General features: G+C 31.7%; 1 protein-coding gene across 1 annotated transcript in view; it reads left to right on the forward strand.

The window, feature by feature from the left end:
• Positions 1 to 14775, forward strand: part of LOC130444761 (Krueppel-like factor 6) — a 517560-nt gene that overhangs the window by 374840 nt on the left and 127945 nt on the right. Inside the window, exon 2 of the mRNA XM_056780046.1 lies at positions 13252 to 13458. Coding sequence (XP_056636024.1) covers positions 13252 to 13458 — 207 coding nt within the window. The remainder of the gene's footprint in view (positions 1 to 13251; positions 13459 to 14775) is intronic.

Consider the following 14775-nt stretch of genomic DNA (forward strand, 5'->3'; position numbering starts at 1 on the left):
TTTCTTCAATGTAACTAATTTTCTTATAACTACAGAAACAAAACAAAGCAGTAAACGGCCAATTTAATTGATTCTGACTGACATATTGAAAGAAACAAATGTTTTGAAAGTCGTTCGAGTGTGGTGTTGTTCTAAATAATACCAATAAATTTGAATATTAATAGAATCTGCGTTTTATCATAACAAGTATCAATTTGCAAGTCTTAATAGTTGTTTATTACTGTAATTCAAATCAACATGACAATTTCTTATCACAATTCACACGAACTGGATTCTATGAATCTACTACAACTTATTTCAGCAGGAAACTATAGTTCTAAAACCATGGAATAAATACCAATCATTACGGTTCTGTGCGGTGGATATAATGAAAAATTCTGCTGGCGGCTGTTAGTCATTAAAGGTGTTGTTGCTTAGTTGGAAAGAATTTCTCATTGTAAACATCTCTCAGAACTTATTAGGAAATGAGAGCAAACCAGTCATATGTCAAGCCAACAAACTACCAAAAATAGACGAAAGTATTTATCGGTTTAATGGCAGTAATGATAATATGTATTAATCATTAATTTAAGGGAAACCATAAAGTTATGGTAGTAAATGCCTTCGAGTATGACCACTTAACGTGATTATGTAAGTGCATTATGCTAAACAGCTACTCATAAACATGATAATATTGTAAATGGGACAAATCTTTAAAATACAGGTATTATCTATAATTACGTTCAAAGGACAGGTCATAAATTTGGTAATTTCCCCAGAACTTCTGAAGTGAGTGAAATTTGTATCAGACCACTTTCTTAGATTTAATGCTCAGTCACTTATATGCGAGAGAAAGAACCTCCAATCAACTGTCACAACTAAAAATTAATCTTCTTGACTTGAGTTAAATTAGGTTAGAAACTTCGTCTTATAACGTTAGTTAAGTAACTAGCTCATATAAAATCATTGGCGGCGAATAGTCTCAAACATTAATTATTGTAGACAGAAAAAGAGAATATACATGCTTGAAGAACACTGACAACAAATAATAAGAAATTTTAACGAAGAAACCAAGAAGTGATGAGAGGGCACAGTTGTTTACAATTTACTTTATAATAAGGATAATTATTCAAAGATCCACATAAAAAAGTTGAATATACTTTGATACTTTGAAGGAGGACTGAATGTGGAACAATCGGAACAGGAAGAAGATATAGGGGGAAGGAAAAAGAAAATTTGTATTTCGTGGAGAACCAACGGATGAAGACATCTTGAAAATTTGATTAGAAGTTCAAAAGAAAATGGAATTCCAGCAGAAATTATAATGGAATGAATAGTGCTATAATACGGAGTATGTCCATAATTTAAAAAGCGAGATAAAAGAAGGTGTGACAATTATGGTTATATCACTTTTGGATGAGGTGTACAAAGCTTCGGCTGATGTTGTGAGAAACATATTGAACAAGTACAAAGAAAATGTAGTGGAAGAATAGCAAAGAACTTTCAAAAAAGGAGGAGGAATAGCGGATCAGATATTTATCCTTAAGACGACGATGGATGAAATTTATGAGCGAAATCTAGGCCTACATGTTATGTTTGTAGATTTTAAGAAAACTTACGACACAATAGATTCCGAAAACAAACTAATCAAGATGTCAGTAGTCAACTTACACAATAGAGTAACGAACGATGTAAAAACAAAATATTTAGCTCACTAACAAAGATTTTATTAATTAAATCTCCTTCATTTGTACTTATTTATATATCATTCGCGGTAGAATCCATTTGTAAAATATGATGTACTTTGTTTCCCACAACTTGATCATATGTTTAGAAGATGAGAAAATTTTTGTGGACAATCAATGTTATTGTGTGAAATTTTAAGTTGTTTAGAACGTAACAAAAATGAAACATTAACGAATCATACTATTTTATTGTTTTGTCCCTCCGTCCATCTTTCTATATCAGAGATAACTCCTCACAGGAACCATGTAGCGAGCTACAATTTTTTATATTTAATTCCCGTAGATGTGCTGAAACGTTGAAATTTTGGGCATTATTTGGAAAAAATTATTTAAACTAACCAAAATGTCATTCCATTGGCCAAATTACCTCAAATGACATGAATTGACGTCAGTAGACATCTATCAACATCAAATAACAATAGACGTCAATTGGCTTCAATCTATTTATGTAATTTTCATTTCTTGAACAATTATAATAGTTGTCAAGAAATAATGAGGACTAAATTATTATAAATATATGGAATTATTGATATTTTTCTTGCCAAATTTTTTATGGAAACTTCGTTTTATTGAAATTTTTATTAATATTTACTGGTTGCTACTGGTAAAAAATGCGCTAAATGCGCTAAAGTATCTCGTGCCGAGAGTACGATTTTTTTACTTTCCTAACCAGACCATACGTACGTATTTAATTCATTTAAAATTGAAGAATATGTTTCATATTCCAAATCGGCCTCATTCGATCAGTATAAACTAATGTTATTAATTTCATTTATTAAATATATTTAAATACTTTACGACGATATGCTTAAGTAAATTAGACTCATATCAAGTAAATTACCCACCCACAAGGACAGTCTCTTTATATAGGGTACTTATATTGAGTTTTTGTTCTATTTCGATTTTACTCTACAAAAGAAATTTTGAAGAAAATAACCATAAACAAACCTAAATTCTTTGACAAATCAAAACTATTGTTTGTAATTGAAAATATTTTGGGTAATTACAGTGATAAAATACAGAATTCAGTGAATTTGTAAACCGTTAAAAGATTCTAAGTAATCACTGACCTCATGACATCAGTCAATAAGTTGTGTGATCGACACACAGGTAGCGCTGTCATTGTCAAATCCATATGACGTTTATGAAGTACCAACTTTGAAAAGACTATGTATAAAATTTCATGACATTTCGATTAGTGACAGCCATTTAAGTGAAGCTACTTTTGTTATTTAAAAAAAAAATGGATTCAGAACAATTTCATGTGTTAGTTTATAATTGCTTCTTGATAAAAAAAATACTGTACAAGCCCAGCATTGGCTTCAAAAGTGTTTGTGTTTTTGGTTTTCTGAATTAAAATGTGGTCGTACAGATATCGATAATGGTGAATCTTCTGTCCACAAGTTCAGAAATTTTTAATTTCATAAAATTTTTTCACAAATGCATTTTCAATTCATTCCTCTATAAAAATTATTTATTTTATTATCGATTGACATCACAGAGGGATTCAAATGCACAACAAACGTTATCCATATAATAAGCTGACTTATTATCTGCTATAAGAGTCAAAGGAAGCTAATGAGGATAGTGCTCATGATGAAAAATGTTTCATTAATGTACATTTTTTGAACAACTTTCATAGAAACATTATATCAAAGTGAATCTTTATAATCACGAACCTGTAATTGCCGAAGGGCATAAAGTTCATTGGTTCACATGAAATAGAAATATTTGGAAGCTCTTATAACTATACGGTATTAAGTATCCCAAGGATAAAAATCTTATCAATATAAACAGAAAACGGTAGCAAAATAATTGGAAAGAGAATTTTCAAAGAATTGACAACATTGATTTTTACTATGCGAAGATATATACAAGATAAGTCAACTTGCTTATAAATGTGATTGTTGTGGGGTTGTGGCAATAAAATACAAAAATGTACTCTTTAATATGTATTCAAGGCTTTCGAATAACAATGTATCCATCATCGGGGATTGAAATATATTACTTACATTGGTAAATCGAGAATTGTGATATGTCTAAGAAATACTAAATTCATCTAATTCAATAAACAACCAAAATGACAACAGACATAAATAAGGACTTTGTTGAATTTTGTCGATATCCTTTTATTTCTGAAATTGAAATCAGTTCAATTGGAGGTTAGTTTAGTTCGGGTCATTGCATATGACGTTAAATTTTTTCAGGTTATGTCAATCTGACTGTCTTTGAAGGTTTTCCATTTTTCTATATAGAATTTGTTTTTAAGATTTTGAAAGAAACTCAACGGTATACGTAACGATACAACTTAACATAACCTCTATCCTTCAGTTCAAATCTGTCATTTCATTTTACGGATCTGATTTGCTACGGACCAAAATCGTCATTACCCTCTAACATAAACATATAGTAGAACTTTGAACCTCCAAATTCGATGTGTGGGATAACTACCATTAGTTAGTGGTCTGGACGGCCGATCAGATATTTTATAGTTTTTTAAAATCCTGATGGACAGGAGAAAAAAAAGTGGCAGTAATGGGTTTATGCATGGTAGAAATACTTGAAATGAATAAAAAGTCACTTAGGACAAAATGGGTACAAGAAATCAATAAATATGATCAAATATTATTACTTTAAGAACATCGCGAACATGAAAGAGAAGATTTAATGAATTACTTGCGAATGAGTATTTCAAGCCTTTCTCTGTAAAGTTCAATCACGTCGTTATTTCTTTAGTCCACTCCATACTGATCTGATACTCTACATATCGTACACATTAAAAAGAATAAGTATAGTTTGAAAAATCTAAAAGACACGCTTTCAAAGCACATTAAACTGAACAGTTAAAAATAATTTTTAAAATAAAACAATAAAACAATAATGAAGTTCTAGTTATTAGTTATGTGAATCTTTAATAGAGAGCAGACATTTGTAACATTTGTTTCGATGTAAAGCGAAAATTTACAGTGAGCATTTGAACCCACGACCGGCGAATCTGGAGGTTGACGCCTTAGCCCGCAAGGCTAACGAACGCAATTGAAGTGGTGGGATATACTAACAGTAATAAGCCATTTACTATTAGTCCAACGGAGAGTTACAAACAAACAAACAAACCCAGATGCTGGTGAAGCTGTTATAAACAACCTAACCAATCACTCCACAATGCACACAGGGGTTACGCACTAACGGAACAATAACTCGGACAGATCTAGAGGCAATACCGCAGTCCTGATCATTCACTGATCTTGACTGTTGTTCGTATTAATGAGCCGAAAATTTTAAAGAACTGATCGGTGCGAGACTAGATCGTTCGAAAATCCTTTCCATGTATGCTTAACTATACTTCTATATATAGTTGAGATTAAGTTACACAATTCAATGGCAATGTCATTAAACGGTTCACATGATATGTTCATAATTGATAAACGAGATCAATGTTTCCCAAATAATTCGGTGAATTGAGCTTCTTACGAAATTCAATTACCCCCGTTTCATGAATATTGAGACGTCTTAGTTCCAGTTGACAACTTAATGTGAAAATAACAATGAAAACTTTATGGATTTAGATGGTATCATTGTATATATTCCATTTGCCAGAGCGCAATATAATGAATTTTTAGTGCTCTTCCATTTGTTGCTTCTCATAACATTTGCAATTTATCTGACTGTCGTTTCAAGCATCCATCTACCCAAATTTATTTTAATTCCAATTAAAAATAAGTACAAAATATTCTACTTTTTTATTGAATAGTTTTTGTATCAAATACCATTATTTCCTAGTATTTCTGATACTTACAAACTAATTTCAAGTTTTATCGCTAAACGATACATCTTTTTAAATAGTACTACTGTAACTTTCCAAACCTGTTATAGTCCTCTTGATGTTTATTTAACCTTATTTCTTTTATGATGCCCATAATCCTAGATAATAAACCTAGTTCTTGTCGATAGTTTATTAAGTCTGGAATTAAGAAGTATAATAAACTGTTCTAATTCACAATTCATCATCTGGTGAACACATAATTTACATAGGAATCCCCTCTCAATCCTATCAATTTTAGATACCTATTGAACTAATAATACGCTGTAAACGGACACAACAGTTTTCATCTTTTTTCTCTCTTCTCACTTCTGCAAAAATTTTGACGATTGTGATTCCACAATAAAATAGAGTTTCATTTTATCCATCTTACTTATTCATTTTACATCGCCGCAGAAATGTTCTAGTACTGCTTGTTTAGCCATTTTGACTGTCTTTTTATTTTCACGTTACTTGAAAGCCTTGAAGTTTCTTTAGACCGAGCACTGGTGCATTCAGACCTTGCAGTGATAATAACGTTTGACCACATGTGTTTTTCGAGTAATATCTCTATTGGTGTGAATACTATTCAGGTTTGCCTTATCACTCTACCACTCATATAAACTTTTCATATATAGTGTGGTACCTATGAAAATTTTTCAAATGTAGTGATAGATAAACAGATAAACTTGTTCATTCCAGCAAGCGAATGACTATTTTAAATTTACTAGAGTTTTTATGAAACGATGTGCAAAGAATGATACCTGAATATGAGCCACCAACTTACTTTCCCATAATGGAAACGCGCTATGCCTCAGGTCGCTTTTGATTCGCGAACTTTTGAGTATTTTTGTCTGTCCACATCCTCTTTACTCACCAGATTCATCATCATGTGACAACTCTCCGTTTCCAACAATATAAAATATCCTAAAAGTGAAATTTGACACCCTTTTGGTCAGGGGACAGCCAACGAAGCCATATCGAAAGGGCATTCCGTATTTTCTTATCACACCTCTCATGTATTGAGGCAGAACAATCAGCTTATTTTGAATTTCAGTAAAAAATGCAGATGTACATTTTATACTGTAAATGATGTTAAGAACAGAATTGAAATGAATAAGACTTGGTGGCTTTTTTAGAGCAACTCTTTAACTGCATGCGGCTAAATGACTCTGCTTACCCCAATTTATTCCGAATCAAAAAATTCAAGTTACTACAATGTAGACTCATGCATCTTCTTTCAGTTCATAATCAAGCAGTTGACAATTACATCATTGGCATATGCTTTTTTGATGAAAACACTTTATTTATTTTTAAATAACAAACCTATATGTCTTATAATAAAAATGTATTTGTTCAAATCAAAAATATTTTCTCCCTCAGTGGCCGTATCCCCAATAGACGCTGTTACCTTACCGAAATTCTCAATGGGAATACATTTCCGAAGTTGGAAAGACTCGTCCTTGTTATTGTAGAAGCATGAATAATAAATCATTCCTAATTTTTACTCTTACTAAGTTAGATAAAATTCTTGGTTCGTTATGTTGTTAAACTAGAACGTGACTGCTACATGATACCAACAATTAAAACGTAAATATGTCAAGATTCAGTGATTGTGGTGAGTTTAATAGATGGATATTAATAAAATTAAGATCTGCGAATGTAGAATTACCACACGAATTACATGTAAATGGTTTTATCTGTTTTAGAAAATGATAAAAACATGGGCATTTTTTAGAATGAAAATAAATACAGAGAGAAAGCATAGGCGCACCTTCTTAATTTAACATTTTCACAGCTAAACGAATATTCTCCTTCACTATAGGTTTAATGCTCGAGATTAGGTAACTCGTCTTCAAAACTAAATAGAATCCGCGAAATATATTTGCGAACGTAATTCACAGATTGAAAACCGAGCAAAAAATTTGCTGCGATGGTTACGCTGCGATAAAGTTGATCAAGTAAACCTTTCGTAAAAACAATACATTCTAGATGGTTTGAGATTTTTATTGCATTTTGCGGTATATTTATAAATTATATTATGTCCAAGTATCTAATCTAAGAGTTGGAAGAAATTCAAACTAGAAGAAATGACAGTACCCAAGAATATGAGCCGCTTCCTACAGACATTATCGGATACTAAAAATTTACAACATAACATGAAAATGTTACAGATACAGGAGGCTATATTTTGGATATAAACCAACTTAGATGTAATGCAATTTGAATCCATCTCATGTAGCGAACATGGCAGATTCGACTGGTCAACCGACGAATTTTTTTAAATGTATCAAAGTTTTAACAAACAGACATGACATTGACAAAGCGGGAAGTGTTGTTCTGACTTCCTTTGAGCTGTATGTAAAGAAGGAACACCTTTTTTATGTAGATAATTGGTATGGAAAACAATGCTTGTGGAACTGTTGAAATGACTCGTGAAACTCTCAAGTGGTGTTTACCTATCGGCTGTGCGAAAAACTTACTGGCTATAAAAAGACAAACACGAAGTGAATGTTATCCTCTAGTCATATGCCGGATGTGAAGTAAGTCGACAAAAATCGAAAAACCATGAAATTTAATGCATTTTTTAACGCAAAAAATTTAACGTATTGCACTATACTACTCCACACTAGAAATACTCGCAAACCCCAGGTAAATCGCGCACTGCAGAACCACCACTCTCAAACAACGCGCAGTGAAGGGCTAAAGATCCTCTTTTTTCCAAACATTAAATCAGTTGGCCAACGTGCTTTATAATAAAAACATAAAATAAAAGGACATGTTACCAAATGTACAATTTATTCTCTTCATTCTCTTTATGTTCTTCTCTATATTCTATGCTTGTTTTAATATTCTTTCTTTTTCCATAATAGGTCTATCGCTTGTTTCTTGTTCGATATCTTTCCTCATCCTGGCTCTAGATTGTCCCTCCACCTCTTTGCTTGTTGAGCTCTACTTTATGTTCCAATTGGAGATTTATTTATCACTAGCTATTTTTACCAGTCTATTGTCTGTGATTCGACTTATATGTTGGTCAACTGATCGTCGCTTCTTTATAGGTCTAGTAGTGTTTTTACCGAGATCCCCTGAGAATTTTCATTTCTGTAGTCTCCAAAAGTTGTTTTGTTTTTGATTGTTTTGATCTGATTTCCAACATTTTTAACGCTTCTCGGTTGGTAACTCCATGAAACACATTTATGCCTGTTTAAATTATTCAGTCTTAAATATAATTCTATCCAATACATCCACTTTTCTGTGTTTTTCACTTTTATATGTCCATATTGACTTTTTGATAGTGTTAATACACTTCTTCTGTAAGTAGAGATTTTTAACACTGGTAAACAAATGAAATGCAATATTTAGATCTCTTTGCATCCAAGAAATAGAACAAACCAAATTTATTAACGCCTTTTTAATGCGAGACATCTATTATATTTCCATACTTCGTTCACGCAGCTTTAAATTCGATAAGTAACAGCTAGATGGCGTTCTTTATTACACACTGCTTTATTTTAGTTATGGAACTCCTTTTAACTATGCCCAATATACTGACGGTTATGTGGACTGTAGCTTAATTAGAATTGTAGTTTAAATGAAGCAAGACCTAGCACTATTTGATTATAAATAGCAGCATAGAAAAAAATTTATATGTACTACAAGGGTCAATTCACATCAATTTTTTCCACTATTCTGATGATGAGATCTGCTTCAGCAAATAATTCGTCATAGTATAGATGCTTTTACGTTGTTCTACCGTAAGGCCAACTGAAAGGAATGACATAAAATTTAACCACTCGCTCTTTAGATTTTACTTACTTCAACCATTCTTAATTCAACTCTCACTCCAGGGCGACAGAGACGAATAATACGAAAATTGTATTCTTCTTCTTTCATTCTCTCTTTCTACATTATCAGGTGTCCGACGACGATTTTGCTTCCTCTTGTACATAGTAACTCAATCATTTCTTGTCTACTGTTTCCATTTCATCTAGGGTTTTTTCTTTCGTGTTCTATATATTTCGTATAAATTTTTATACCTTCTCGGAAGGACCTATTCATTTCTACATTTGTTTCGCTTTGTTTTCTCCGCTATCTTCTTAGATTTTCATATCAATTATGCTCATTTTCTTTTTGGATCTTTAATTTTTACTTGTATATGCTATTATTGATATTATTATAAGATTTTTCCACTTGTCCAGGTATCTATATCTATATATAGTCTTGCTTAGTGTGTGGTGCTTGCTTGTAGATTGATTCTCCCTATTTTATCTGCCTTCATCTACTCGGCCTGTTTTAATATATTGTATATGTCTCACAACGTGGCATTTCATACAATTTGTATTTGTATCTTGTGATCATCACATTAGCTTTATTCGTATTCTTAATTTTCATGTTTTCTCTTTCATTTGTTTCGTTGTCTTTTCTAAAACTAAAAGGAATTATGGTGGACTCAAATTTTTCTTTTTATTCAAATCACTTCTAGTTTCATTCACGCAATTTGTATTTTTGCCTTTACGGCCTCATATGTGTTTCTGGTGCCCCATTTATTCTCCATATTTCTTTTCTTCTATTGTGTCGATAGCTGCTTGCAGATCCATAAATGTAGAAAACATCCCTTCTTATTATTGTTAGTAATTGTATTACTGCTTGAAATTTAATTCTATACATTCACTTTATTGTTACCCCAGAATATTAGTAGATAGCTTATAGCCCATTTGTGATGTATATTTAGCGTCTGGTCTTTTTTCTATATCTCTATTTCTTTTCATGTCTTTTCTAAATCCATTCTTTTCGTATTTGTGATAACCTAACCATTTATAATTTCAGGAACTATATCATTTTATTCACATGCTTTTCTTGTTTTATTTTGTGTTTTTCCCTTTTTCTTGGTTGCTCTTTATCTTCTCTATTCATATTTTTTGCCAATACAAGGATATTTATCCTTATAATAATAATATGCAAAGTTTACAGTATCTGGGTTATTCCTATTTGTAACAAATTATTAGAATTTCTCTCGTTTTTATGTTATTTTGTTTCACTTCCTCTGAATCAGTGATTCCCAAAGTGCTCCAGCTGCACCCCAGGGGTCCACGGGAAGCACTACAACAGGAGTGTACTTGAAATTCTATAGTTAGATCTGATTTTTTGGTGAGTTGGTAATATGGTGTAAATGTATCAACCAAAACTAGTGATAAGTATTTTCAAAGTGGTTTACGAGGAAAAAAGTTTGAGAACTTCTGGACTAGACTAATCCAATCTCTCTCAGACATTTGCTGACAATCTTTTTATCTGAGTTTAGAACTTTCCTACTTTAAATATTTCTGTCAATTGCTCACAAAATTTTCTATGATTCTTTTTGCCTCAAGGTTTTTTCTACTATTTTTTATTATAATTATTCTTATAAATACAAATATAATCATCCATTCTTGCAATCACTTAATTACAAAAACACCTGTATCTCTGAAATAGAGGCCAATTAGGGATACAAAAATCTACATCTTGCTGCTTTAACCTTGGCATTTGTGTTGAAGTAGTTCATTGTTCAGATCTTGTTGCTTTGTACATAGCAATAATGGTTTTATATTAATAAGAATAAGAATTGTTGGATGGATCCTTAAGCCGGCTCTGTCCGGCTACAAAGGAATTTTAAAATTCGGCGTCTTTCACATTTTTTATAAATGGCGGAAGCCCCTTTGATGTGTCCCGTTAGAAATTTTTATTATATCGGGTGTTTTATTTACAGTATTTCTTTTAAATAATCGATATGAAAGTCTATTTATTCATTTCTTTTGTTTATTTTTATTCTAGAACTTTATAGAATTTTATTTAAGTATATAAATGATTTGTGTGTTTAATTTTAAAAAATTTTTTAAAAACTTTACAGAATGTATCATTTAGAAGTCCTATTCTCTGTTAGCTACCGTATCCTATCTAAATCTCTAGTAACTGAAAATATTATTATTATTTTTTTCAAATATATGTGACATCAATTTTTTGTGAAACAAATCAAAATTGTCAATTTCGTTTATTCATTACTATATGAATGAAAGGAGTTTTCGAAGAATTTCATCAAGATAACATTTAATGCAAAATATAAATCGCCTCTAATGAGGAGGGCTTTGAAAAGTATACAACCTTTGTAACTTTCTATCCTTGCTTCTCATTTTTTGTTAGATATTAAGATTTCTTCCTTTCTAAATAAAACTCAAAAAGATGTTTTTACGTTTTTACATATTTAATTGCAGGCGATTATATATTAAAATGGGTTTCGCTACTGTCGAGTTTTATTGAATTGTGAAAACAAGGAACGGAATTACGTAATTCTCAGTTCTGATTATGCAGCTTTAATAATGTGTGTTAATAAAACGACATGCTGGTATTTGATAACGGCTTCGCCTGTACTTTAATTAATATTTTGCTTAATATATTCTCATTCTCGAAACGGAAAACTGAGAAGCAGAAGAAATTCTATTATATACTAGAGAAAATATAATTTGTTGATTGTGCGCATCATTTTCTGGTATTAAAACATTCACAAAACAGCGAAAATAATTAGCTGTTTTCGTTAAAAGACATTGAATTCGTTTAACTTGGATCTTTCATCATAATTACCTAGAAAATTAAATTAATTTATCTTGTATCCGCTTTCAAGCTATTTTCCTTTATTATCTATTCAATTTTATAATGTTTTCCATATAATTTTAATTAGCCCGCGGTCTTTTGTTTTGGTAGTTCTTTTATGTTTTTGACCTATAGTTGCAACATTATTGCAGCTTAGATTATTAATTTCCTATGTTGCGGTAAACCGTACGGTTTTGAGGTTTTGTGATTTTAAATTATCATTTTTCATTTCGTTTTATTTTCTTCCTCTGTTGAATCTATTGAACTTTGCTAATTTTAATCACAAAATGTTAATTTCTTTTTACTTTACAATACAGCAGGTGGCCCACGTTCCGCTTACGATGTGAGCGGTGAACACCGGTTTTTCAAAAGGATCTCGAAAAACTGTTGCACAAATTTCTAGATTTATGAATAAAATCGTGATCATGCAACATAATTCAATATTAATAGTGATATCTTAAACAAAAACCTACAGACGTATGATTCTACTAAACTGAAATGAAATGGTTAGGCCATCCCCTTAGCTCCCCCTTTACATTTCAGTTTTCCTATCACTTTTTGCTTTTTACATACTGGTTGAACTGACAGTTCAACTCAAACGAAAATAAAATGACCGTGTAAAAGGCACTCAAAAAAGAATTATAAAATGGCCTGACAAGGGCTCGATAAAAAACTATATTTTCGGGAAATTTCACCATATGTCATATTCAAGAGGTTTCAAATAACGGGAATTTTTAGGATTACTAATTCATGAAAAACGAAATAATGAACATTCTAAGTGACTAGCTGACATAAGATAAGATGGATAGATACTATATGTTACGTACTGTGTGTTCAGTCACCACTGTTCTCAGTTTTACATGTGTGATTAGTGTTGTCTATAAGCTAAATGATACCGTCGATAGTAACTCTTAGTCATTATCTGGATGACAGTAATCATCTCCAAGTCCTAAACGTTTTTTTACGTACTTTTTTTAAAACAGGTTTCTTTTGCAAAACTTCACCAATTAGAAGACTCATTCAACTATTTTGTATCCAACTTATTTTGCTTGTCAGTGTCGTTGTCTTTTGATGGCTTTTTAACGTTTTCATTTTATTTTATTTCAGACATGTTACGAAATGGAGAGGTACCTCAAAGATGAACCAAAAATCAAATCTCTCAAGAAACTTCCTACAGACGTGGATAGATCTTGGTATGGCTACGATTACAACGATAACCATTTTGATGCATTTTCGTCAGCCAGTTCTCCCATGTCATGGGACGGAGCCCTCTCTTGTGCCATCTTGGTGAAACAGGAACCCATCGATGATGAGGTAAATATAGATCGTATTATAATATTACTTAGACGTTATAATTTGGATATTTCTTAAAGTAGTGTAACTGAAAATTGCAGTAACATAACATATCATTCCTTTATTTCTACTGTAGCCAGAGTCATATCCCAATTTAACGTTGGAAATAAAAAAATTTCCCTTTCAACTTGATTGATAGGCATATCCGTCACTAATAAAACAGCAAATTTTTGATTTCTTATAAAACATATTAAATTTGATTATAAGAGATGATTCCAAACTTTTTAATAATGCTAATTGTTTTCTTTACCTAGTTATTATTTTATTTTAAAGAACAATGTTTTAGCTCGTTCTCAAAGTAATATGTTCGCTTCACTTCCACATTTACCTTACTCGTGCATACTTCTATGAATTTTTCTGTCTTGTTGTCTGTATTTATAGTTACTATTGATTTGCTTTGATTACAAACTTACTATATGCTATACTTTTGCAAATTACTTCATAACTTTCAGTGGCTTCAAAGTGATTTATCTATGCTATTGGAATGAAAAACTGAATATATATACAAGGACCACAGTGTATATTTTGAGATGCTATGGAACTAGAGGAATTAAACCACTATCCTAAGTAGTAAGCTCTGACTGCAGTTGAGTCACTGCTATTTATAGACTACAAGGAAGAAGAAGAATATACACCATATGTTTTAAGTTTGAAGACGTCACGTTATTTAGTATTTGTTTGGCAATAGTCAATAGTGTTTTCAGCGAATTTGTAAAGTGGAAGTAATTGGTCATCGTTATTTGATATAATACTTTTATTTGAAAGGTCTTAGTGTAACCAATATAAAAGCTGATATAGATTCTATTCTGGGTGAGACTGCTCCTTCGTTATCAACATTAAAATTTGAAAAACTGAGTTTAAACGAGGCTAAAGATTTAAACAATGTTTCATAAATGTTTCATAAAAATAAAACCGAATTTTTACCACGTTTCATAACCATGGATAGAGCGTGGGTCCATCACTTCACACCCGAAATAAAAGAACAATCAAAATAGTGGAATAAAAAGGAAGAATCGGCTCCAAAGAAGGCAGAGTCCGTTCCATCTGCAGACAAGGTCATGGCGTCGGTGATTTGGGATGCATGTGGGATAATTTTCGATATGAGTGTATGAGTCGCGCGGGATTAGGGCGCGCGTTATCCTGTAGAAGAATCGCACTTTGCGCTGAAATTCTTCTTCGTTTTAGGTAATAAGTGGGTTTCAAGTATTTTTTCTGGAGGTAAGAGTAGTATGCAGCATTTATGCAACGTTGTGTGCCCAAGAAGTCAACGTGCAGTAC

This window comes from Diorhabda sublineata, chromosome 5 (genome assembly GCF_026230105.1).
Source record: "Diorhabda sublineata isolate icDioSubl1.1 chromosome 5, icDioSubl1.1, whole genome shotgun sequence".
Taxonomy (NCBI): domain Eukaryota; kingdom Metazoa; phylum Arthropoda; class Insecta; order Coleoptera; family Chrysomelidae; genus Diorhabda; species Diorhabda sublineata.